This window comes from Amborella trichopoda, chromosome 11 (assembly GCF_054954075.1).
Source record: "Amborella trichopoda isolate Santa Cruz 75 chromosome 11, AtrichopodaSantaCruz75HAP2 v2.0, whole genome shotgun sequence".
NCBI lineage: Eukaryota > Viridiplantae > Streptophyta > Magnoliopsida > Amborellales > Amborellaceae > Amborella > Amborella trichopoda.
In genome coordinates, this window is record NC_142346.1 from 38,543,025 (window position 1) to 38,568,498 (window position 25,474).

General features: G+C 37.3%; 1 protein-coding gene across 8 annotated transcripts; it reads left to right on the forward strand.

Annotated features, from left to right (window-relative positions):
* The first annotated feature begins 119 nt into the window (after window positions 1-119).
* LOC18436847 (uncharacterized) lies at window positions 120-20,788 on the forward strand. Of its 8 annotated transcripts, XR_016044167.1 has the most exons (16): window positions 137-265; window positions 568-682; window positions 1,151-1,948; window positions 5,673-5,751; window positions 5,901-5,957; window positions 6,476-6,531; window positions 10,039-10,258; window positions 14,852-14,938; window positions 15,021-15,095; window positions 15,228-15,311; window positions 18,514-18,570; window positions 18,670-18,734; window positions 18,827-19,022; window positions 19,098-19,186; window positions 20,088-20,205; window positions 20,379-20,788. XR_016044167.1 is itself a non-coding variant. In XM_020668787.2 (15 exons), exons 2-15 carry the CDS (start codon window positions 663-665, stop codon window positions 20,418-20,420), a joined length of 1,986 nt encoding a protein of 661 aa, XP_020524446.1. In that variant the 5' UTR covers window positions 130-265; window positions 607-662; the 3' UTR covers window positions 20,421-20,788. The 8 variants fall into 8 exon arrangements, 6 of the variants coding, with proteins under 6 accessions (XP_020524448.1, XP_020524446.1, XP_020524445.1 ...); XR_016044168.1 differs by lacking the exon at window positions 568-682 and having other exon boundaries at window positions 120-265; XM_020668787.2 differs by lacking the exon at window positions 18,514-18,570 and having other exon boundaries at window positions 130-265; window positions 607-682.
* The last annotated feature ends 4,686 nt before the right edge of the window (window positions 20,789-25,474 follow it).

Genomic DNA, 25,474 nt, shown 5'->3' on the forward strand with positions numbered 1-25,474 from the left:
GTTCTACGCTATAAGGTAGCATCGTTATATAAACCTTTTTCAAAAAAATAAATATAATACCCCAATTTATGACCAATTTTACATCCAATAGTAAATATTAATTTCGGCAATCATACATTGACCTCCTACTATAAAGCCAAGCAGGGGAATGTGTTTTGGCCATTTTGGCGGCCTAAACCCCCCATCTCCCCTACCCCCCGCGGGTTTTTCGCTTCTGATTTGGATAGAGGCTCGAAACTTCTACTTCATATTGCTTCTTATCTATGTAAGTTAGGGTTTTTTCTTTCTCTGATTTCTAGGCTTTAATGCTCTGATGAGTTATTGGGTCTTATGTTCTTCGTCTTTTATTAGCTTCAGTCTTTGAAACCCTAAACTTGTGTTTTTTTTCCTTTTTGGTTCGTTATTTATGTATCGGTCGTGTTTATGAACCTTTGATGGGCAAAATTGTTCCTAGGAAATGAAACCCTAAATCTTAATGATTGTCGCTGGTCTCATTTTATACTTCTGGTTTTTGAGCTGAATAATTTTGTGCACTTGTTCATTGTTAATATTTTGGAAATTTCATAGGTTTTGTTAAGTTATCGACGCCATTTGATGCTTATGCAGCAGAGCTTTAGGATTGTTCATTGTTGCCGGTCTTATGGTGTCTTGTCATCGGTCTCATGGTGTTCCATATGTTACTGTACGCCATGTCTTCTTTATCAATCTTTTATATGGCTTTTGAATGTTTGTTGAATTATCTCTGTAATTTGATGCTTATGCATTAAAGCCTTTAAATATGTTTGATTGTTACTTGTCTTGTGATTCTCCATCTGATATCCTTTTATGCTCAGGTGTTTTGTCGTTCTTTCAAAAAAATTTAAATGTTTGCTTGCTATATTTATACTTTTGTATTCATTATCTGTCATTTGATGCTCATCTGCTCCAAATATTAACCAGTTTCTTGTTTTAAAGCTCTTTAATACTCTCTATACGCCTTTATATTATATCTGTTTCTGTTTCCGTTTCCGTTTCCGTTTCCACTCTATTTATTACATCCTGGTTTACGATGTTGAATCTGATTAAATGTATTTCTTGCATGTAAAATGTTTATAACTATGATTTTTATTGGGTGCATTTGATATGTATATATTTTTGTGTATTTTATCAGATACTGGTTGGTCAGCTTGATGGATTTCGACGAGTATGATTATTTAGAGAAAACGGTTGAAAATCCCGAGGGTTACAAGGATTCTTCTACTGTTGATGATCATAGAAAAAGCTCAAAGCGTGGGGCTGATGCAGATGAACCCACTGTGGAGAACAGGACCAAGAGAGCGAAATCTGAGGAAGAAAGTGGAGATAGATCGAAGCATAGAAGCAGCAAAGAGATTTATGAGAGAAATGGGAGGTCAAGGGATCATGACAGAGAGAGAGAGAAAGTACGGGAGCGTGACCGTGATCGTGATCGTGACCGTGATGGTGAAAGGGATAGGGAGAAGGAGAGAGAAAGGGATAGGGAGAAGGAGAGAGAAAGGGATAGGGAGAAGGAGAGAGAAAGGGATAGGGAGAAGGAGAGAGAAAGAGATAGGGAGAAGGAGAGAGAAAGAGATAAGGAGAGAGAAAGGGTTAGGGATAAGGAGAGAGAAAGGGATAGGGAAAAGGACCGAGAAAGGGATAGGGAAAAGGACAGAGAAAAGGATAGGGAAAGAGAAAGAGAAAGAGAAAGGGAAAGAGAAAGGGACAGGGAAAAGGAGAAGGAGAAAGAGAAGGAGAAGGAGAAGGAGAGAGAAAGGGAGAGGGATCGGGAAAGGGAACAGGAGAGGTCGCGTAGGAGCAGCAGTCGGTCGGGAAGGTATGAGAGGGAGAGGGACCGAGGAAAGAGTAGAGACATGGAGGAAAGAGAAAGAGAGAGAGAGAGGGAAAGAGAAAAAGAAAGGGAGCTCGAGTTAAGGGAGAGAGAGATGAGGTAACTAATACTGTTTTATACATTTTATTTGGTTTTTTTCAATTAGTTGCCTTTAGGTTCAATGATCTTCATCTTTCTTTTCTTTCTTTCTGTTATCCTCTTATTCATAAGTGGTTTTGTAGTTTAAATAGCAATTATCTGCTAACATAGCTCTTTTCACTTTTTTTCTCTTTTTTGTCTTCTGTTTGATGTACATTAATATTGGAAATCTAAAAAACAACATGATCTAAAAAAAAACATGAATATAGATTTGCTCATGTGATGTGAAATAAGATTGTATATCAGATGTTTGTTTAATAACCGAAAAATTCTCTTTGATTTTATCCTCATAATAAGAAAATGTCCCAAAATAATTTATAACATAAAAATTCCCTCCTACTTCATCCTCATGACAAGAAAATGTCCCAAAAGTGACGTGAGTCATTTAAGATTAATCAATTATTTGTAGTATGTGGGATTGGCTAATGTCTTGTAGCTGCCTTAACATAGCAATGTGAATGCCTTTGTATATACCCTGATTACAACTTTGAAAATAACCTGATACTGTAATATATCAATAATTTTGTTGAGATTCATCTTAAGTTTATCACCTTTTGAGTGTGTCACTGGAGCAGAAAACTAGTTTTATGCTCCCCCTCATTCCATGGCTTTCTATACTCACCTTGCATTGTTTTTGGTGATAAAGTTAGTCAGGATGCCGATGTGGTGACTTTGAAAAGTTCTATTTCACTTGTGATGGTTGTTGGAGTTTTGATTTGTTGTCTACTGAGAAGGTTGAGTAGGTGGTGGTTTTGTGGATGTTGTTGATCAGATGGGAAGTTCTGATATTAAATTGAAGTTCTCTGTATTAGGATCTAAGAACACAGTGGGAGATGATAATCGAACAAATTGTGTGGGGCTTGGTGAACAAGTTGACAAGGTAGAAAAAAACAACGATGGGATTAATAATGTCATCCAGAAGTTTTCTCATATGCTAACCAGATTCTATGTGATTGATATACGCAGAAACACAGGATTTTGGGCAATCTGAATGAACTTCTCACGATCACAACACCTTCTTTTACTCATTAAACAACCCATTAGCTTACAATTGCTATGAAGTTGGGGCTTATCCTTTTTCTGTTCCAATCTTCTAGATGGAAAATAATTGGGATTTGAAACCTGCTATCGAATCTCCATTTTTTTCTGAATTGCTTCTCAATCATTAGAAATCTCTATGATATGCTCATAACTATTATTTGGTAGCTGACTAAGATACTTCGCCGTTTGATATCTTTTGACAATTCTCTACTTGAGTATTGCTAGCTAATGGAACATGTGTTGCACAATGCTTATGCTAACAGTTTAGATAGATTTATGTTTTCAAAAATATTGAACTTAATTGAATAATTCAATTTTGAAATTAAAATTTTTAAATTCCCAAGTTGAGTATTCCTTTCTTTCTTTTTTGAATGTTAACTTGAAATCTGGGAGGAATGCAATTCAAGACATCATGTTGTGAGCCTTGCCATCCAAGTCATCTATGCCTTGAGCCCCTTCCTGTCGTTAATGTTTTTTTTTTTACTGTGTAATTTGCTATCTAATGTTTTTGAATTTCTTCTTGAGATTTTTTCTTTCTTTTTTTCTGATATGCCAAATACTCTTCTGAAAACTTCATATTTTCAGGGAGAACATTGAGGAATATCAACGCCCTTCTAAATTTTCATGAAGTTTTCTGTATTATCTTTTTTTTATTGTTCATTCCTATTTTTTTATAATTCGGTTTGTATGAGAGAGAGAGAGAGAGAGAGAGAGAGTAGGAAAGTTGGAGGGAGAAATAAGATTAGTTAGAAATGTTAAAGTCACGTTCATATTTTACCGTCTCATATAATTTTCTTTTACCCATCGAGTTCAGCATGTGACCTCAGCTAGAAGTTAAAGTACCAAATGCCTCCTAAAAATACAGGTTGTAAGCTTATCATTATTAAGTTTCACCCTACCACAAAGTAGTGCCATCCTGTATGAGTCTATTGCAAGATAGTCTCATCGTCATCATCATTATCAGAGCCTTTCTCCAACTATTTGGGGTCAGCTACATGAGTCCTGATCTGACACTCTACTTTATCAAGGACCATACCCTGGCCATAAGTTCCCATATCTTTTATCAGTACTTCCAATCTTGTCCTTTACGTCTACCTCTTGCCCTTTTGGAGCCTTCCACTCGAACCAACTCGTACTTCCTAATAGGTGTTGTACTGGGCATGCACTGTACATGGCCGGTCCAGACTACATTTTCTTATCTTATCGCCTATTGGAGCCCCACTTAAATTCTCCTGAATGTTAATTCTTGCCTTTGTCGCCTTGGCACCAACCTGTAGATCTCAAAGTGGTATCGTACTAGAATGATCCAAAACTTTGCTCTCTCACTTATAGGCCCTATAAAATCCACCTGGAAACTCTCTTCTTCTAGTCCAAGGCTGTATCTATCAAACTTTAAACTATTTAATGAATAAAACTTCATATAAAGGAAACTAAAGATCACCATGGAATTAAAGGAACTATGAAGGTATGTAGTGCAAATGCCCCATTGGTATTTATTAAAACTCTAATTAGCCGGGGTATTTGCCATAGAGTTGGCCTCCCTAAGGATATGACAATAATTTGCATTATTAACGCGAAGCAGTATATCTAGCATCCTTTTGACTCTGACAACATCCTCTCTCTCTTCCCTCTCTCTCTCTCTCTCTGGGGGGTATATGACCAAGATCGTCCTCTAACCCATCTTATAAGGTTGTATGCATCACTATGTAGAATACAAAGCCTAAAAAAATTGAGCCACAAAATGAATATTCAGCAATAATGCATTTGCTTCAGTGAAATACACAATTCACAGCCAATTGACCTGCATGACCCTCCAAAATGAGCCCATCATTTTTCTGGATCACTACCATAAGCCTGCTGCACTGAATCATCTAGTGCATTGCTTAAATTTTGAGAATCCTGTGAAGGGTGGGTCCTCAATCCAGTTTCAATGTTGGAGGATGGTAGTTGCTAATGACGCTCACTCACTAGTTATTAACCTACAACACCACCTTCTCATTCATTTATGGATGTTTTCAGGCCCATAAAAGGTGCATTCCTTGATGATTGCGATTGGCCTCTTGATCCATTTTCCCTTTCCAGAAAGTTCTGTTGCTCCTTTTTATCCAAAATTTCCAAGTCATAACCATGAAACATTCCACCATAAAAATATTATCTTTACTTGGTCTTGTCCTCACATATAAACCAAGAAAGGGATGTTGCATCATCCACGCAATGCCAAACAAATACAACATACTTATCCGTATTAAATGGTTACAAACTTAGATCCCTTTTTGAACAATATAAATTGCTCTAGATTTTGGACGTAGTTATAAACTATGCTGATATCTTGGTTGATTGTCTTCTTTCACTTCACTCATTTCCTATATCTCGCAATGAATTGTTGGTTCTTTTGATATCCTAAACAAACCTATTCTTCCGGACAAGGCCTCTAACATTTTCCTTGTCTCCTGGCATTTTAGGATTTAAACTGGAATTTCTGGCTGGTGTGCCAGTTACGTGCTTGTCTGCTCGCGCTTGTGTCTATGACGAATCTTTTATTTTGATCAGTAAAGCATTTTTTAGGCTTTCTTCTTTTTGGATGCTTATGCCTAGAGGTTTATTTGGCAACTCTGTTGATGACTTATCCTCTCTGATTTTGTAGGCGTCTCAAAGAAAAGAAAGAAGTGGTGGAACCAGAAGCTGATCCAGAGCGCGATCAGAGGACTGTCTTTGCTTACCAGGTATCATTGTTTCATCATAATAACGTTCAATCCTTTCATGTTTTGGATAGACCTGATTCATATACATTGTGATAACCTCAAGTCTTTACTAGTTCTATTCTGGAAAGGGACTGATAGAGGATGATGACCATGCTTGTGAATTTTGACAGATGCCATTGAAGGCGAATGAGAGGGATGTATATGAGTTTTTCTCAAGGGCAGGCAAGGTTGGTGGATGGGAATGTTTGATCTTGTTGTACATTAACTTTTGACTGCATTATGTTAATTTCATGTTTCATACGAGTAAAATTGTCTTTCATAAGAAATGGTCAAGATCATGAACTTCGAAGATATTATTTTGTACCTCCTATTTCCTTGTCTTTAAAATGTTTATCCCTTCTTACTGTGTTTGCTATATATGTCTTCACACTTAGCATGAGAGACCACTCAGATTAGTATCAATGCATTTCATTGAGATACATTTGCTTCTGATTGCAGTATATGCTCCCCTGCCTTCAATGAGGCGTAGTATAGTGACTGTTTTTGTGGCTTCAACATTCTTTGCATGTGGTGAGTGTGAATGTTGCACATAAAACAAGCTGGTGATCAATAGACTGCGTCTCTCCGGGGTGCTAGGATGCCTGATATTGATGTCAATAATCCTTTTCTTGTCACTTAGAACTTGTCTGTGTGTTTCTTAATCTTTCATGAACTCTACTGAGTACTTCTACATCTTCATTTTTAGGTAAGGGATGTTCGGCTGATTATGGACCGGAACTCCAGACGCTCAAAAGGAGTTGGGTATGTGCTTTATTTTGTCCGAGCTCAAGCATAGTCACTATTTTAAATTTATTTTTTAATAAATAGGTTTGATTGAGTTCCTGAAAACTAATTTGAAATATGTTTGCTTTCTCTGGTGATCTCAGTTGAAAATTTCCTAATTTTCCAAAGATGCTTTAAGTCTGATTATCTTTTGACTATATGGCTTGAGAATCTCCTAGAGATCTATTCCTGCTATCTTACCAATTCAGCTGTTAAAGTGCCTGTCACTTTTGTGTTTGTGGTGGACAGTGTCTATCTGAATTAAATGAGAAGCAAACCTATGAAAACAAAGTAAAGAAAGGGCAGAATACCTTGATATATGACTCTCCACACCCAAAAACCGTGATAACTCGGGAGTTATTCATTCAGTATTATGATATCTTGAATGCGCCTCTTTATTGGATCAGAGCATCATGTCAATCAGATCATCGATTTCCTATTATGTCAATTAAATTTGACATCGACCAAAATTAAACTTGTTGCTAAGGTGTGACTTGATTTCTTAAGCTATGTAATGTCCTTGAACCTGTCTCCAAGCAGCAATTAATATGCATGAGATTGTTATGTAAGGTCCATAATCAGCCTATTTCTGGCATGGAAGTCTTCTTGTTTCCTAGACTTCTTTCTATTGCATTTGTTCCATGTAACCTGAGGCTGTGATGCACAGGATAAGATGAGATTCTTACACTTCTGTGTTTCATTTGACTCAGTTATTAATCTAATACCCTGTCCATGATCCCTTCTTAATTTGTTGCAAAAGTAACTGAAGGACACAACTTATGGATCCATCTGGATGATCAAATCTGTAATGTAACTTTTTGATGCATTTTAATGTGACTACGATCTCTGTAGGTGTTTACAAGACTTGCCCAAACTCGCTTCTACTGTTGATTAAAGAGTGTTGGGCATTTCCTCCCTAGGTGTGGTAATGCTCTAACAAGCTTATATATTTCCAATGCCAAGGAGTCGCACTTCAATATTTACGAACATGGTTTGTGGGTGGTATTTGTAACCTACATGTTACATGTTATGTTATGGTATTTGAACTTGAAGCTTTGAACCATCTTTGCAGGAAGTTTGTTTTTTGGTAGCAAACTGCTACCCATGTGATTCCCACAGGGAGATTGTTCTCTTAGTAAACAATTTCTGATGCGAAAATTGTATTCCACCTTTGCCCTTATTTTTTTTGGGGGGCGGAGAGTTGAACTCCATGTAGAAGATGATCTGCAATATGTTTGTGATCAATTTGAGTTGGACACTCCTGTCAAAGGTTCTTTGGCATGTGTTGAAATGTCTAAGACACATCACATGTCTGTGACACTAAAACACTAGAGACTTTTTTGCTTGAGATATTAATCCGAAAATCCTTTGTTACTTAAATTTGACCTACCACACCCTTTAAAGGGCATAGTGTGCTCTCTGAAAAACCATTTTAGGGTTGGTGTTTCTGACATGCATAGCTGTGTTGAACATTTACTGTTGTGTTTGTGTCCTTGTACATAATTCGTGACCAATTTATTGATGTTGTCATAGCATGGCATAAAATATTAGTTGTGCTGTGGATGACCTTAAGTGTGGTATGGGGGGTACTTTCTTCATTCCTTAATCCTTGACCTTGACTTCTTGTAGTTGCATTGCTGGCGGAAAGAAAAGGTTGCCCATGTCATTTGCTCGATAAATTTCTGGTTAGCTTTAGCCTGGGGGCATGTTTCATTGACAAGGATGTGTCCCGATGTGGTGGCCTGAAAGAATCCTTGAAGTTGTCGAGATGGAGCTTGATGATGCCAGCAGGGCAAAAAGGCGAATTGTTTAGGGATTATGAGAGCTTAAAGCCTTAAACAGTCACATGATTTGGTCAGATTAGATGATAAGGGGTTATGGCAGACCATTCCACTGAGGGATTAATGGGTTGGGAAAAAAACCAGCTCCTAGTGAAGATTAGGGCTGCATTTAGTTCTAGGAAGGGGGTACGTTAAACCTTGTTAGATTTTGCAAACGGAGTTGGGTATTGGCAATGATTGATTGATTGATTGATTTTGGTTGAGCTGGCATTTAGCAGCGTTGATGGGATTGTGGGGCTATACATTCCTCATGTGATTGGGGTTGTTTAGGGATGCTTAGGTGTTGTGGATCTAGTTCTTGAATGGAACTGGAGCTCATGGACATGGAGTGCTGCCAGGTTTTTTTGAGAAAGGTTAAAGGTACTGAGTTTGTTTCGCCAATCAGCTTTCCTGATTGGAAGGAGAGGAAAAGTCGCTAGAATCTAGTTACGATCAGGTTTTTTCTCTTTGTTTTTTCTAAGTATATTCCTTATCTTTCATATAAGAGAGGAGTACAAAATTTATATGGAACAAAATTCCCAAGCCCCATGTTATCACTAGTTTAACAACTGTTAGACAAAGATGTATATTAACTGCATCCAAAACACAAAAATTAAACAACAAATACTTATATTAGAAAAGTCTTTCTTTGAGATGCCCTTTTAACCATCTGATTCATCCTTAGGCATTTCTTAGATTTTTTATTTCAAGGAAAATTCTTTTCCTTTTTCACATTTAGAGCCTACATGGCACTTCTGGACAGTGCCATCTATGTTCCTAATAAACCTTTTGGTAGCTTTGCAGACTAGGATTTCCTTTGGCTAAACCATAAAGAGCCATCTTAAATGATATCTCTTTGGAGGTGGCATCTAATAAACATGTGGCCATAATTTCATTCTCTGATCACATGTTTCTGTAGTCTATGCGGTTTGAGATTTTTTAGTCGAACTCCCTCATGAGCATGACACTTTTTTGCTGGGCCCAAGCTAACTGCTTGCATCCTTATGATCTCGAACATAGTTTCTTTTCAGGTGCTTCACCTTGGAAGTCTCCATTGTTTTTTTCTTTCTGGTGAAATGTTCTTCTCTGATTAGGATCTGAATGAGATCTGGACCAAAAACTCCTAGGGAAACACTGAAGAGCTTTCCCTTGAATGTTGGATTTATGAAGTGCTTTAATTGTTAACAAGAAGGAATATGTATTTTTCTCGAACACCATTTGTGAATACTGTAACTAAGAGAACATATGGATTTTTAGTTTTTTTCTTTTCTTTTTTAGGGAAATTTATCAAAATACCCTCAAGAGTTGAAGACGTGGAACTATTTTATATTTTTACCCATGTACAACTGATCCAAGTTGTGATCATGTGCTTTTTAATGGGATTTTGAAATTATGGGTAGTGTTAAATAGTTCGTCTCCCATGGGTATTTAGACAAATTTCCCTTATTTTTATTCTCTGCAGATGTTTCCAAACTGGTAAATTGGCAATGTTTTGTTTGTGCTTATATGGCACAGACTTCTCATTAATGATTTCTGTGCTTGTTTTTCTTTTCATTCCTCTATCTGCTATACTCTATTTCCTCAATATTTAACTTTGTATCTGAGGTTGTGACGCAATTTGTTACCTATGCTTGGGAGAGAATGCTGAAATTTTTTTGACTTGTAGGTATATCGAGTTTTATGACGCCATGTCAGTTCCTATGGCAATTGCTCTTTCTGGTCAGCTGCTTCTTGGTCAGCCTGTAATGGTTAAGCCATCTGAGGCCGAAAAGAATCTTGTACAATCAACAGCTTCTGCTGGGGGAGCAGCTGGTCTTGCTGGGGTGGCCAGAAAACTTTATGTCGGGAATCTACACTTCAACATGACTGAGGATCAGCTCCGACAGGTATCTGTCACTGGATGATGATTCATTATTGGGAAATGATCTGTGTAATACATTTATTAATGATTATAAGTACCTTTGATTAATATCTTTATGATGGAGTTATTCAGTTCTATGAGCATTCTTTACTGCTCATTCTAATTGCATAAATTCTGGTTGTCTATGTTTGATTTTGATAAGGGTACTGCATTTCTTGACAACTGTTTGTCTTGACTGTTTTCGTCCTGAGGGGATTATGAATGAGTTGCTGGAGCCTCATCATAATAAGTAGCAGAGTTTAGCTATCCATCCTCATATAGAGACATCATTATACAAATTTTTCATGAACCCTGGCAACTCCGTGGAGATAACCAAGTAACCTACAAATAAGTGTGTGGCTAAATGGGTCTATTTGCTTGGAGATGGTCTACATATTGGGCAGTATAAAATAGGACCTTCTACTTGTCCCTTGATCATTTACAAATTTGTTGGAATCTATAAAGAGTTTCAATTTTTTTCAGAACTACTTGATAGTTACCAAGGAATTCCTTCATCCATTTAAGTTGATTCAGTGGAATTTAGGGTGGTCCTCCCCGTGGACTAGTGTGGTAGTGTCTCTTGCGACATGCTGAAGCCAGGTAGCAGAGTTGGGCCTCAACCTATGTGGAATCCGCAAGATTGCATACTTCAGAAAAAAAAATAAAATTGAATGTTTACTACTATAATCATCTCTAAATATTTCCTTGCAATGGCTGATGCTATTTTCTTTCAGAGAAAATATTTTTAGTTTTTATGTTTTATTTTACTATTAAAATGAAGAAACTGATTGCTTCAAGTTAGGAATGGGCCCTTGATTGTCAAGGGTTCCATTCCTACCCTATTAACATGTTATTATAAAACAAAAGAAAGAAAGAAAGAAACTGATTACCTCATGTTGCTCAAAACAGCATACAAATGTTGACTCCTTGGTAAGAGAGAGGAGAAAAGAAAGAAGTTAAAGAGAGCCGAGAGAGATTAAAGGGGATGATGCTGTTGCCCTGCCAACAAGTTCTATTTTCTATTGCCAGCCTGGGCTGGAGTATTTGCAATATCATCTGCCATCCTAGGAGTATGTATAAAGTAACATCCCTATCATGAGAGATGTCATGTATTTTCTCAAAAATGTTGGCCATCCTCCACGGACCAGCATTTCCCTTATGAGCCCAACAAATCACATTCTACAGATCACCCTGAACTGTTGGGGAACTTGAGAAGTTTCGGAAATAGATGTCGGCCCCATTTGAGAGGGTTTGGTCTCAGCGAAATTGGCATCATCGAATCCCACAGGTCCTGAAGAAATTAGAGATGTTTGTCTTATATTTCGTCCACCCTGCCCATGAGGGAAAAGTTTAAAAAGAAAAAGGAAGGATATCCATTCCATAGTGCATCCCTTGACCTATTTGACGATGCACCTTATGAATTACTATCTTCATGTTTGTTTACTCTTGAAACTTTTCATAATGGTCTTGCTGATTCACAATGAGATTTAACTTAGCCAAAATAAACAAAATTGTCGATTAGATCAATGAGAAACAAATATTGAAGAAAAGGAGGGGGTGTGTTGGAGAGGATAAGAAAATGGAAAACAAGTCTTGCTGGGTGCACCAATAAAAGAAACTCTTCCCAAGTGTCCTGTTATGTACCCGAACTTTTTTTTCGAATCATTCGTCAGTGAGACATAAGTCGCTTTCCTCTTATATTTATGTCTATGTTCCTAAATCAAACAAATTCCCTAGGAAGCTCCGATAATACCCCATTGAATCATTGAGTTTTAATCCCCTTCAAAAGTAAGGGATGGACATCAGATCACAAGCTAGGAACCCTCTCTTCTCAATTATGTTAATCTTTTTCATGACAAACCAGGTCAACTGATTCGAAGCTTTGTTCTACCGTTTGTTTTAATCACATATTATCAGCACAAGATTGACCATAAATCTGCTTTACAATTCTGATGTGGTATGACTCCTGGTCTGAGTTAAAAAGTTCCATTAATTGTTATGTGAAAATAAAGAACAGGGGCCAACTGGTGTAAAAGGATTGAAGTGATCCAAGCCAGTTTTGGGAGCATGATTTGAGACTCAGTTTTTAAATGGTAGGAACAACTTGGAAAAAGGTTTCAGAGAGGACCACTACCGTAATTGCAAGGTTTCTTCAAATATGTTCTAAACAAGTTCCATCAGTGCCGAACCAGCCATTCTATGTCAACAAAATCGGTTTGGTCCAGTACTTGAGACAAGCCTAGTAAAATGGTTGAATACAATCCTGGCACTGTTCTTTTATGAACACCCTGAGCCTGTCCAATAGATTACTAATCATGCCTCCCATACTCTGATTATGGACTAAACTCATAAGGTATATTAATCGACGGGAAAGTCCTAGGTGCGTAGAACAGTATGTGTGAAAATTGAGCCCAATTGAAATGCCTCTCATATTTCTTATATTTCTTCATCCTCCTAACATGCATCTGTCCAGCATGCCCTTATTCAAGTTCAATAGTTGTATATTAAATGGGATTAGACTATATCATATCATTTTAGTGTCACATTATATCATTCTATTTATATGTTACATCGTGCTAAATAACATTATATAATGCGGTGCAATGTGGTGCATTAGCAAATTTGCCTGGGCGATGTCCCGTAATTGCTGCACTTGACTAGAGTTACTAGACTAGTTTTGTGTAATATGCTGCACTAGCAATTCCCCCCCCCTCCTCCTGTGAAGATTCTTCTCCTGGAGGTAGATTCCGTTGTAGAGTCACCACCTGGGTTGGGTATGTTGGACAGAAACTAGCTGATGTAAGTGGAACATGAACACCCAATTCTCTTCACGTATGTTGTAGACAACCAAGGTACTCTTCCACAGTGTGGTCGCCTCTCTTACAGATTATAATGTTTTTGGATGGAGTTGATGCAGTCTGGCCACATTATCCTCCTTAGAAATTGGTCTTTCAAAGCCTTCCATATCTCTTCAGCAGTTGCAAGATACATTAGCCCTTGAGAGAGGCTCAATGGAATTGAGAAGCCAGCCCAAGATATAGAAATCTTTAATGTCCCTTTCTGAGATTTTAGGATTGAGCTGCTGAATTTTCCCATTGGTGTAACTTATTTCCTACTTTGAGAGTGATAGTAAACTGAATCAGACTAATATAGGTTATTGCTCTCATTATTTTTTACAGTAGTAATTTGCAAGTTGAGGTTTTCAAATAAGCTTAATGGAATTTGTACATTTCCTTATTCCCATAAGGAAGAATACACGTCGACTCGTATCGCCTATGGCAACAAGGCAAGAATATCAAACGTTTCTTGAAAGCAAAAGAAACTGCAAAAGCCAGTTTTGAAACAGAGGAGGATGAATACCTCTCATATGAGTAGGAAATATAATTGGAGAATTCTACGGAAGGTAGTGTTTTAAAGGGATGAACAGAATTGTTAGCTTGAGGCCCGCATGAGGATGTCATAGCTAAAATATAGCAGGATCTAGTTTTCTTGCTCTGATACCATGTTGGGGTAGTGCACAGGATAGAGTCCTCATGCTTTGAAAAGTGAGAATTAGGGCTCTACATGCTTCTCATTAACTTTTACACTTTACAAAAGAGCCCTAGTACATTTAGGTAGTTACATGAAGGTCCTAAGGTCATGTGCAGCATCAACCTAGAATAATACTGGTTTTGAGGGATGATTTGGTTCAAGTGGAAGGCTCTAAAAAGCCAAGGGAAAGGCCTCAAATGACAAGGATTAAAGTAGTGAGAAAAGATATGACGACTTATGGTTTGATTGAGGGTGTAACCTATTATAGAGGGGAATGGCAGAACAAGATTCGTATAGCTGACCCCAAATAGTTGGGATAAGGCTCACATGATGATGATGACATAAAGATCCGAAGGGTAAACACTAAACAAAGTTTTAATAGAGCAGATTTTGACCTAACTGTCCTGGTGTATATATTCGAAGATTTTTATTCTAGTTGCGGTAGTCTTCTATATATATTTGGACCATTGTGGCATCCATGGCTTTTGGATCTCTATGAAGCTTATTTTATTTTTATGTTATAGCATTACTCCAATTGGGTTTTTGGAGAAAGTGTTGGCATGAGATACTGGTTTACATACTGGTTTACATGTAGTTTTGACATGTAATTGAGGAACATATTGGTGTAGTGCAAAATAAAATAATATTTTTCATGCGATTAAGATGCAAGAAATACTTCTATTACGTGTCTGTCCAGAGTAAAATATTATTTCACTGCTTATCACTGCCAACATAATATAGGGGGTGCTATGTTTTCTTTTCTTGTTTTCTATTCTAAACTACTATTGTAGTGAATATGGATGTGCTTGTTCAAACATTTGTGAGGGTATTGCTATTTTTTTTTCCCATGGCTGGTTTTGGTGAATACATTTGAACTAGGTCCTGCGATATATTCTCTTCTAGTATTTCAATTTTTCATGCTCTTAGTTGAAGCTTAGATAACCTCTTGTTATTCTCATTTGCTTTGGAGTTTCTGGGAGTTTGTTCCTCCCTTTTCATTATATGCTTTCTAAATAAAGATGGATCTTTGGGATGGATGATAATCCAGGTATTTGAACCTTTTGGTCCCGTGGAGCTTGTTCAATTACCCCTTGATCTTGAGACAGGGCAGTGCAAAGGTTTTGGGTTTGTTCAGGTAAGTGTGTTTCCAATTTTAGGTGAATAATCTTTTTCTTTTTTTTTTTACTTGGGCTCATTATAATGTGGGAATATTTCAGTTTGCTCAACTGGAGCATGCAAAAGCTGCTCAAAGTTTGAATGGGAAGCTGGAAATTGCTGGCAGGGTTATCAAGGTAGACTTTCATCAGTTTGGATCTTTATCCAAAATTCTGGTAGTCCAACAGCCAGTTATTGCTTATGATTAGTTTCAGCATTATTTCTGCCATCATTAGTGCTATTATGACTCATTATATTCATTTGTTCAGGTGTCTGCTGTGACAGATCATGTTGGAGGGCAGGATGTAGTGGCAACAGCAGGTGACCTCGATGATGATGATGGTGGTGGCCTTGTAAGTGAAATGATACTGGTTTATTTCTTGGCTTGCAGTCTGCTGTGCAATAAATTGTCTGATGAATCCAAAGGCAACCCAAATAGTGCTTTATGACCTTCCCAGTCCAATCCTATGTTCAGAATCGAGGATCTTTTGCCATGCTTCAACACCAACTCAAGGATGGGGAGTTCTTTGAACTTGGAGAAAATAATGTTTCTCTGAGAACTTAATGATTAAAAAAAAAAACAAAAGAAAAAAAAAGAAAAGATCCAATTTACTGCTTCCTGTAACTCATTTAGAAGTTCCAAATGAGCAGATTTTTAGCATCCTGTACTCATGGTCCTAGTTATCCAGAAACCAGAATCTGCAATCACACTAGGATTTTGAACATTATTTTTCCAGAAATGGCCACATAATGCTGTAACAGTGTAACTTCAAGCCTTTGAGCTTTCATCTTATGTGTGCTATATGCCTTGAAGTACTAAGTTCCCTGTCATGTTACTTAGGCTTGTATTTGCATATTGATACTGTCTCTGCAATATAGGAAGAGCATTTTGTGAGCTCTCCTTTTTCTCAGATTTGGGGAGCTAAAAAGGTCTCCTGGAAAAAACAGGACATTTCCTAACTAAATAATAACTAAATAATGACCAATTCGTCATGTACTAATCGTCATCATAAACTAATTATTCCATTGACCCTGAGCTGTGTTCTCAAGCTCCAGATAGCTGCCCATATTCTATGTTGCAGATTTTGTTTAAGTTTTTTGCATATAGGAAATCCTGCTAGTCTTGTACTCTGCCAAAGTGCTATTAGTCAAATGTGATGAAACCTCTTTTAGGAGAAATGATATTGTTGCATTTTCTTTTTAGGGCAATCTGTTCAATTCAGTGTATTTGAGCTGGTAATTATTAAATGCCAATTAATATTATTTTGTATTACCAGGCCCTCATCCCTATGCTAAAGGGCTTGGTCCTCTTCTGTATTTTCTCCATTGCAAGCCTCTGAAAAGCCTCACACCAAGTTGTCACATTGTAGATGCAATGGTCGCATCTTAGTTTAACATTCACCAATTAACCAGTCGCTTTCAGAGTCCAGACCTAGGTTTTTGATAATTTCTTGTTTTAACTTTCACTGCTTCATGCAGCTTGGTACATGTTGACATTCTTATGCTGAGATGGGTTAATAAAACTCTCTTTTGGTTCAACATATATTTAGATCCCTGGATTGTGTATGTCTTTGCAAAGGTTTAGATAACAATTTTGCATTTGATACTTATCCAAAAACCCAAAAAAAGAAAAAAGATAAAACAAAGTTCCTGTTTAGTAAATACAATAGTTAGGCAATTTTTTGCTCAAATTTTCCATTTAGGAAAGATATTAGGTTTCTGTGCCGGGGGGGGGGGGGGATGTTATGAGAGTGATATTTTAATTGGGCAGACTTCTGGTGTAGCAATTATTGTCTCTAGGATTTATTTATAGAATTGAAGTTGATTACACCCACCTCAGAGGCTGTCGTTCAGGATTATTTTTTTCTTGGGGATGGAAGCATTGTGTCCATCCTCCAGGAGAGGTGATAGATCTTGGGGATTTTCTGTTGATGCCTTCTTATCTCAAGTCTGCATTCATCTTCCTTGCTAGGCTTTATATGTTGTTGTTGGTTGGTATCCTCTGTCAGTTTGTGCATTAGAGCAGTTTAGGGTGTGCTCTAGTCTTGACTCCTGCCTTCAGCTCCCTTTTCTTGATTTTCCACTACTTATGGCCTCAAAGGTGCTGGTAAGGAACATCTCCACCACCGGGGCCTTGAGATGGCATGCTTATTGCATTCACATGGGGAGGCAGAGGCTGCAGTGAATGACTTCTTCATTGCCCTTTTGCATGTTCCATTTGGAATGTCTTCATCATTCTTTATGGCATTCTTTGGTTATGCTTTGTTGTGTGGCTTTGATGATGAATGTTAATTTTTATTTATTTATTTATTTTTTGCTTGTAATCTCTTTAAGCTTACGTTTTGTGGATGATGACTTCATTGACCTTTGTCCTCTGGAATGAAACTATTTGTCAATCTGGAATGAAACTATTTGTCAAGAGTCATGATCACAGAGTCTCTATAGAATTCTAAAATCGACAGAAGTAGAGCACAGAGTTTCTCTCAATCTGAGATTGATTTGTGTGCTAGATGCTAGTCCCATTTAAGGATTAGTTTGGACAAACATTTTCTCATGAGTAATCCTGTTTTCTCCCCCACTCATTCATGTATAGTGACAAATTTTGTTTGGTGCCATCCTACTATTCATGAGTATGGCCCATTTCTCTCTCCCTACATGTTTGAGGAATGCCATGAAACACTCCTTCTTTTTTTTTGAAAGAAAACTTGTTTTTCTCATATTCGTTGTTACATCATTCATTAATATACTTACAGGGGCATCTTATCCTTCTTTATTGTTCTTGTCCATCCTTGTAATCCTGATGTTTCACTTAGTGGCAAGTTCTTTCCCTATTTGATATAAATATATGAATAATTTTAAAAACCTTGGAATTCCGTCGTGGATTGGCCTGTATAGCAGTTCATCCAACTCAGTGGCCTAAGCTCAGTTTGTGTTGGAAGGCTCACAATATGCGCATTTAGAGAAAGGGACCCTGGAAGAAGGTTGGGGGGATGGGGAGATTCGTTTATAAAAATATTTCAAACAGTCATAAATGGTTTATGCTTCTCAATCAAAACATCAAAAATATGGTTTGGATAAATGGGGGGTTAACCGGGTTTTGAACAATGAGTGAAATGGTGGTAGTCTAGGAAATAGGAAGTAAGAAATATGAGCAAGAAATTTGCTGAGTGGAGTACTTTAGACAATGCTAAACATAGGAAATTGGACAAGTATGAGAGACACTTGCTATAAATGTGGAATGGATCACTATTAACCTAGCCAGCGGTTTTTTGTAAATCCAAGTTTATGGGTGGTCAACCAGGTGAGTTGACTGGTCTGATCAACTCGGAAAAGTTCCTGGTTGAACAGCTGAGTTTTGAAAACTTTGATTTGAACCTGGTAGAGAGGAAATGTTGTGGGTCACTTGTGTGCTAATTTATTCCTTTAATTACCATGTATATGTGCTTTCATGTGTAAAGGGACGAATATAAATCTGTTCCTTTTGATTTATGCTGATTGGATAGTAATATATTTTGTTTAGTTTCTTGGTTGGATAATATTGGTTAAATTGTTTAGATTCTTCAATGTGCAATATTCCTCAAATCGTGAGAAATTGTCCCCACAAATAGTAAGGTACAGTGATTCTATTTGTTCTGTTCAAAATAAATATTTGAGCAATATAGCTTCATCTGTATGACGTCTTATTTTGTTAAATTTTGCGTTGATCTGCAGTCTCTCAATGCTCGCTCCAGAGCCCTACTCATGCAGAAATTGGATCGTACTGGCACTGCCACGAGGTTGGTTCTAATTACTTTTGTGTCTTTGTGTTGTGTGTATGAGAGAGAGAGAGAGAGAGAGAGAGAGAGTCTCACTTGTTCATTTGGTGCAGTATAGCGGCTTCTCTCCCAACACCTGTACTGAATGGTCCAGTTCTAAGTCAACCGACTGTAGGCCTTCCAATGATGGGACCTACTGGTGTTTTAGGTGCTCTCTCTGCAACAGCAGTCACTGCTCCTGTGGTTGACTCCCTTGGGGTCCCTAGCGAGTGCCTTTTACTTAAGAATATGTTTGATCCATCCACTGAGGTTTGTCATCTGTAATATTGTTCTGTTTCCTCTTAATATTGAGGAACTTGTATTCACTTTGTTGGCGTGTTGCAGACTGATCCAGAATTTGATTTGGAGATAAAGGAGCAAGTTGCTGATGAGTGTTCGAGATTTGGCTCCGTGAAGCATATCCATGTGGACAAGTGAGTCATTTTCCTGGTTCTTCACTTCTTTCATGGTGATAATTTGCAACTTTGAACTTCGGATTGTTCGAAATTAATTTGCATACATACTTGCTATAAAAGGAAAGAGGAAAATGAGCTCTCTATCAAATGACTTCTGTTTATTTAAAAATGGGATTTTAACTTCAATGCCAATAAAGAAAAAAAAGTAATAAATGCCTTTATTTGCACACGGTTCAAAAGGCATGTGCAAATATTCATTGTGGCTATAGCGTAAGGTTGTGGTTTCCGGTGTACTTTTCTAGTTAATAGTGTTCAAATTTTAGTTTTAGAAAACCTTTATATAAGGTGTCAACCTTATACTATTGAAGCAATGTGCATCTTAAAAATCTATTAGAAAAGGTTGTTCGGATGCTAAAAATGCATATTTATCATCTCAACCTCAAGATGTATTGATATAGAAATAAAGGGTTTTCAAGTTTTAGAAATAATGCCATCGTGTAATGTATTATTTGAACTGTCTATTTCAAGATTTTCAAGTGTTCATATATCTGTTTGATCTGCATCATTTTTGGAGCTTTGAATTTAATAAAAAGGGTAAAATTGGATTTTTAGATCAATGCAATATTTTTTGACACAAAAAATGCATGTCTTTGGACACAGTTTAGAGGTGTGCCTTTGATTGTTTAAGGTTGAGGCCTTATACAAACCGGACCGGTTTAGTTTATGGCAAGCATTTTATCTGTGATTGTTAAAATCATTTTCTTACCCCTTTCCTGGCTCTGCAATATTCCAAGTTTGGTTACATAACCATTCAGGACAATGGTTAAGAGTACAAGATCTCCCCAGTTATCTTAAATATGTTGCGCTTTAGAAAATTGCTCTTACATGGTTATCTGTAATCTTAATATTCTGTGTGCAGATACAATCCAGGAGGCCATGTATATTTGCGGTTTGACAGTGCAGCTTCAGCAATTAATGCACAACGTGGCTTGCATGGCCGATGGTTTGCACAGAAAATGATCTCCGCTACATTCATCGTACGCTGCCCCGTCCCTCATCCCACAACACACATTCTCTTTTGCATGTGCACAAACCCAATTCATCTCTCTCATGCATGCACCATGTTTCTCTCACCTTTCTCTCTCTCACACACCTGCACACACCTCTTTTGTCTCTCTCTCTAACCAGAATGGACTTCTTGCATGTGCAGCCCCCTCAGCAATACGAGGCAAAGTTTTCGGGAGGCATTTAAGGGGTTGCTGAGTTTCCACCAAGACATCTCCAATTGGGTATCAGTTGCAATTTGTATTGATCTAGCACCAGTTTATATATATGTATATCCTTAGAGGGCTGCATATGATGAGCTTAAAAAACTACAGCCAAGACAGAAGAACCCATAGGAACTGTACACATTTGTGAATGGTTGATCTGCGGTATTATGGTGAGAGTTGGATTTTAGTTGACCAGTGTTATTTTGGTGAGAGTTGGCAGAATATCAGGTCTGGGGTTTTGTTTGGTTGGTGGAAAGAATGACAAGTATAAGATGTTGAACCCAAGAATAATCTTGTCTTGGGTAATGATTGATTCATAGTAACACTATTTTTAGTTTGGTTTTGACAACAGGTTTTCATATTCAACTAAATGGAGTGCATCTCATTTTTGCTGCCTTAATAACTGCGTGTGCTTAAAATTTAGAAAAAGTATATGAAGAGAATTTATGTTTGGTATTGGGAGGTTACAATTATTTTTATCTGGCAGGTTTCAAATCGGATGGTTGTATGAGTGTCACGGATTAGACTCAATGTTAAAAAAAGATCTCTCGTATTTCATGATGTCATAAGCCATCCAATTTTCCATCTAATAGCTTGGAGTAGTTGCGATTTTTTTGTAACAAAAATAAATGGTCGAATGCAATTTTCAAAAATATAAGGCGTGGATAAGAGAAATTACAAATCCATCCTCTAAAATAGGTTTGGGGAAGTATTCTTTCCAAAAAAAGAAATCGGAGTTGAAGGAAGTAGAATTACGTGCATCCTTACGGCGGAGATAAAAATGGCAACAGACCTTAAAGGAAAGCGCTTTTGCAATACACTTAAGTCGTGTCCACCCTATGTTCCTAGAAAGGACGGTGGGGATGAAGCGTGGTTTCCTTGAATATTCTGCGAACGTTCATTCATCTCCACCCTCTTTATAGGGATGAACGTGAAGCTTTGGTATGTTTATTATGAGTGAAAAATTATTTGCTCCCAGAGAAGCAAATTGTATGCTTGCTCCTTTGAGTTACACCTCAAGCATGTTATTACCAATACCCCAAGTTCGGGGACATAATAACCACGCAACCTGGTGGCCGACCTAGAAGGATAAGTGCCTTGGGAAAAATTTAAGCTTTGGATTGAACAATCCCCCTAAAAAATGTCAGTAATATCTAGGAGAATAATTCAGTTTTTTTTTTAGTTTTTTTGGGACAAGTGTACCAAATTTTAATTATAAATCATCATGTGGTTATAAAGATCACATAGAAAGAGATTCAGAAACTGTACGCTCCAAAGAAATGACCCCTTTTTTTAGTCGAACTATCAATTACTTCATTGGCCTCCTTGTAAACATGACTTAAAATTTACTCTTTTTTTTTTTGATAGAAATTCAAAGCTTTATTAATCAAGAACTAAAAGAAATTATAGAGTCAGAGACGATAGTCTCAATTAAGGAAGTACCTCCTTTGGCAAGGAAGTTTGCTAAACCGTTGGCCTCACGGAAGATATGCATGAAGGAGAAAAGGTCTAGAAATATCTCAAATCTGTAGCAAAATGGACTGAAGTTTTCAAGGTGGTTTTTGCTCCATATTGTACCCCTTAATGACATTCAGAGAATCACCTTCCACTACACAAAATGATTCTAAATTCCTTGCCACAAAAAGTTTTAATCCATAGAAGAGAGCCATTAATTCCGCACCATTTGTCTCCCATTGGGTATACATAGGAAAAGATAGCAGCTCTATTCCAATCCCTCAGCATGCCTCCAAAGCCAACAGGATACGGATTTCCTAAAGAGCTCCCATCCAAATTAAGTTTAAAAACCCCAATTGAAGGGGGAATCCATCTCCCATGAGGACTGCATTTAAAAGGCCTCAACTAGAAAAGATCTGTTAAATTTCTCCTAACACTTGTTTCAATAATATCTTTCCCCTATTTTGTGATAGAGCATGAAAACCAAATGGAATATAAAATTTTCTCCAGAATGCTTTCCACAGGCAAACAAATCCCATCAAACACTCTTCTATTTCTCTCCTTCCAAACTTCTCAAAGAATCTACCCTCTCGCTATTTGCCAAATAACCACACCAGTTTGTGGAAGCCAAGAAACTACTAAACTCGAAATAATTTTTTTAACTACCGCATGCATAACCATGGCACTCCCAAGCTAGTCAAAGAATCAGTGCCAAATTTTAAGCATAAAAGAGCAATGCAAGAAAATATGAGCTCCTGTTTCAGCGTCATTTTTGCATAATAAACAAATATTTGACGAGATCTTTCCTCTTTTGATAAGGTTATCAACAGTGAGAACCTTATCTTGCACTGCCAGCCACAAGAAGGCTTGAATCTTAAGTGGTATGGGCCATTTCCAAACAGCAGCAATTTCTGACATAGACCACCTCCAATGATCATGGAAAATCAAATTATACATAGACTTCATCGAAAATAATCCATCTGAAGTAAGCTCCCAGACAACCTCATCAACTGCGTTCTGCGGAATATGTACCTCTTGCAGAAGCGCTAACAGACGAACAAATTCATGAAAAACTTGATCCGAAATTCTATTATAGGGGAGGACAATATTCCAGACAACCTGGTTACCATTGATTTCAAAAATATCAGAAATATTGGCATCGAGATGATCCATTTGCTGAAAAACCAAAGGGAAAACATATTTCAGAGGGGAATCACCTAACCATTTATGATACCAAAAGAAAATATTACAACCATCCCCAAGATTCCACTTAATATCCCTATATATCAAAGGTTTACATGAGTTAATAGATCTCCAGTAATAATACATCCCCTTTATACCATTTCTTAGTCCAGCCCTCATATGAAATCTATTTTCTCTATATTTAGCAGCAATAGCTTGATACCATAGCTGGTCTTTAAAGTTTTAAGCTTCTCTACCACCATTTACACAACAAAGCATGATTAATCAATCTGATTTTCCTTATACCAAAACCACCTTCCTTCTAGGAGTACACACCCTGTCACAACGAAGAAGGTGGTAATTTTTGGAATTATCAAAAGATCCCGAAAGGAAGTTTCACATCAACGCTTCAATTTTCTTGGCAACCCGAGGAGGAATCGGTAGTAAAGACATTTGATAGATTGGAAAATTTGATAAGCAAGCTTTAATTAAGGTAATCCTCCCACCCAAAGAGAGATATTTATACTTCCACAAATCAAGCTTAACTTGTATCCTTTGAATCACTTTATCCCAAATGGCCATAGGTAGACGTCCATCTGAAATTGGCCTCCCTAAATACAAAATAGGGAAAACTTCCACCTTACATCTCAGCACCCCTGCAATATCACAGATCAAAGAGTTATCACAATTAATACCAATTGCTGTAGATTTTTCAAAATTAACCTTAAGCCCCAAAGTCGCTTCACAGCATTGTAAGAAAGTAGCAATATTTTCAATTTGGTCACAATTAGCCTCACAAAAAAACAATGTATCATCAGCGTATTGTAAGTGTGATACATACAGACCATTATTAGGCATAAGAAATCCTCTAAAGTGCCATTTTGCTTCAACATTTCAAACAAAACGACTAAAGCACAAAGCATAAATGGTGTACAGGAAGGGGGACAATGGATCACCTTGGCGAAGACCACACGAAGCTTCAAAGAAATCAGAAGGGCATTCTTTACAAAGAATAGAAAAATGTGCAGAAGATAAGTACCCATATCCAACTTCTCCATTTATCACCAAATCCTATATTCTTCATAATTTCAAGAAGGATATTCCATTCAACCCTATCATAAGCTTTTTCTATGTTCAATTTGATTACGACCCCTGCACTACCACTTAGAGATCTTGAATAAATGCACTTTTGTGAAACCAAAACACTATCGGTAATCATCCTATCCTTGATGTAAGCAGACTGGGGCCCAATGATAACCTTCGGTAAAATTTTTAAGTCTTTTAACTAGGATCTTAGCGATAATTTTGTAAAAGCTCGAGAGAAGGCTAATGGATTTCATATCACTAAGGCTCCCAATAACATACTTTTTGGGGATAAGAGCGATAAAAGTGGAGTTAACACCTTTGAAAAGTTCATCACTATGCAAAAAACCGCACACCATTTTCAGCAATTTCGACAAGGCCAAATTCCAGAATTTGTGGAAAAAGAGAAGTGGAAAACCATCAGGTCCAGGAGCCTTATCCCTAGGAAGCCCAAAAACTGCTTTTTTAAATTCTTCCAAAGAAACGTCCCTCTCTAGCAGTACTAATGAATCAGCCAAAAGACATCTAAAACCCACTCTAGATAACTGGGATGTGACCATTACCTCAGTGGTGAAAGCTTTTTTGAAGTGACTGATGACCGCATTAGATATTCCATCTTCATCATCAGAGTTAATTCCATTAATAATAAGCCCAGAAACATCATTCTAACGTCTCCAAGCATTAGCAGTGGTATGGAAGAATTTGGTATTTAAATCCCCTTCTTTAAGCCATTTGACCCTGGATCTTTGCTTCCAATACATCTCTTCTATCCTATAGAGTTCATGAAGCTCATTAGTTTTGGAGCTCCTAACTAAAACCAATTCTTTAGACAGAACTCCAAAATTTTGGACCTTAGAGTCCACCTCTATTAAACAGTTGAGCACCTCCTCAATTTTCTTTTTCACATTAACTCCTCTATCTGTCTTCCAAGCAATGAGTTTATGTTTCACACTTAAGAGTTTTTGGTGAAGTTGAAAGTCCATAGAATCAATAGAAATTGAATTTTCCTAGGCACTTTTGAAAGGTCGGATGCTTCCTTCTCGGCCAACCAATTAGCCTCAAACCTAAAAGGTTTAGGACCTACAGGAAGAACTTTAGTACACAGAAGAGTGGGAGTGTGATTAGAGGAGAGCTTGGGTAAAGCCTTGATCGAAGCTAGGGAGAAAAATTCAGATCATTCCCCAGACACCAGAAATTTGTCTAGCTTAGACATCGATGAGTTTAACGAGCTACCATTAGACCAAATAAAAATTGCGCCAGAAATTGGTAAATCTATCAAAGCATGTGTCTTGATAAATCTATTAAAAAGATTCAT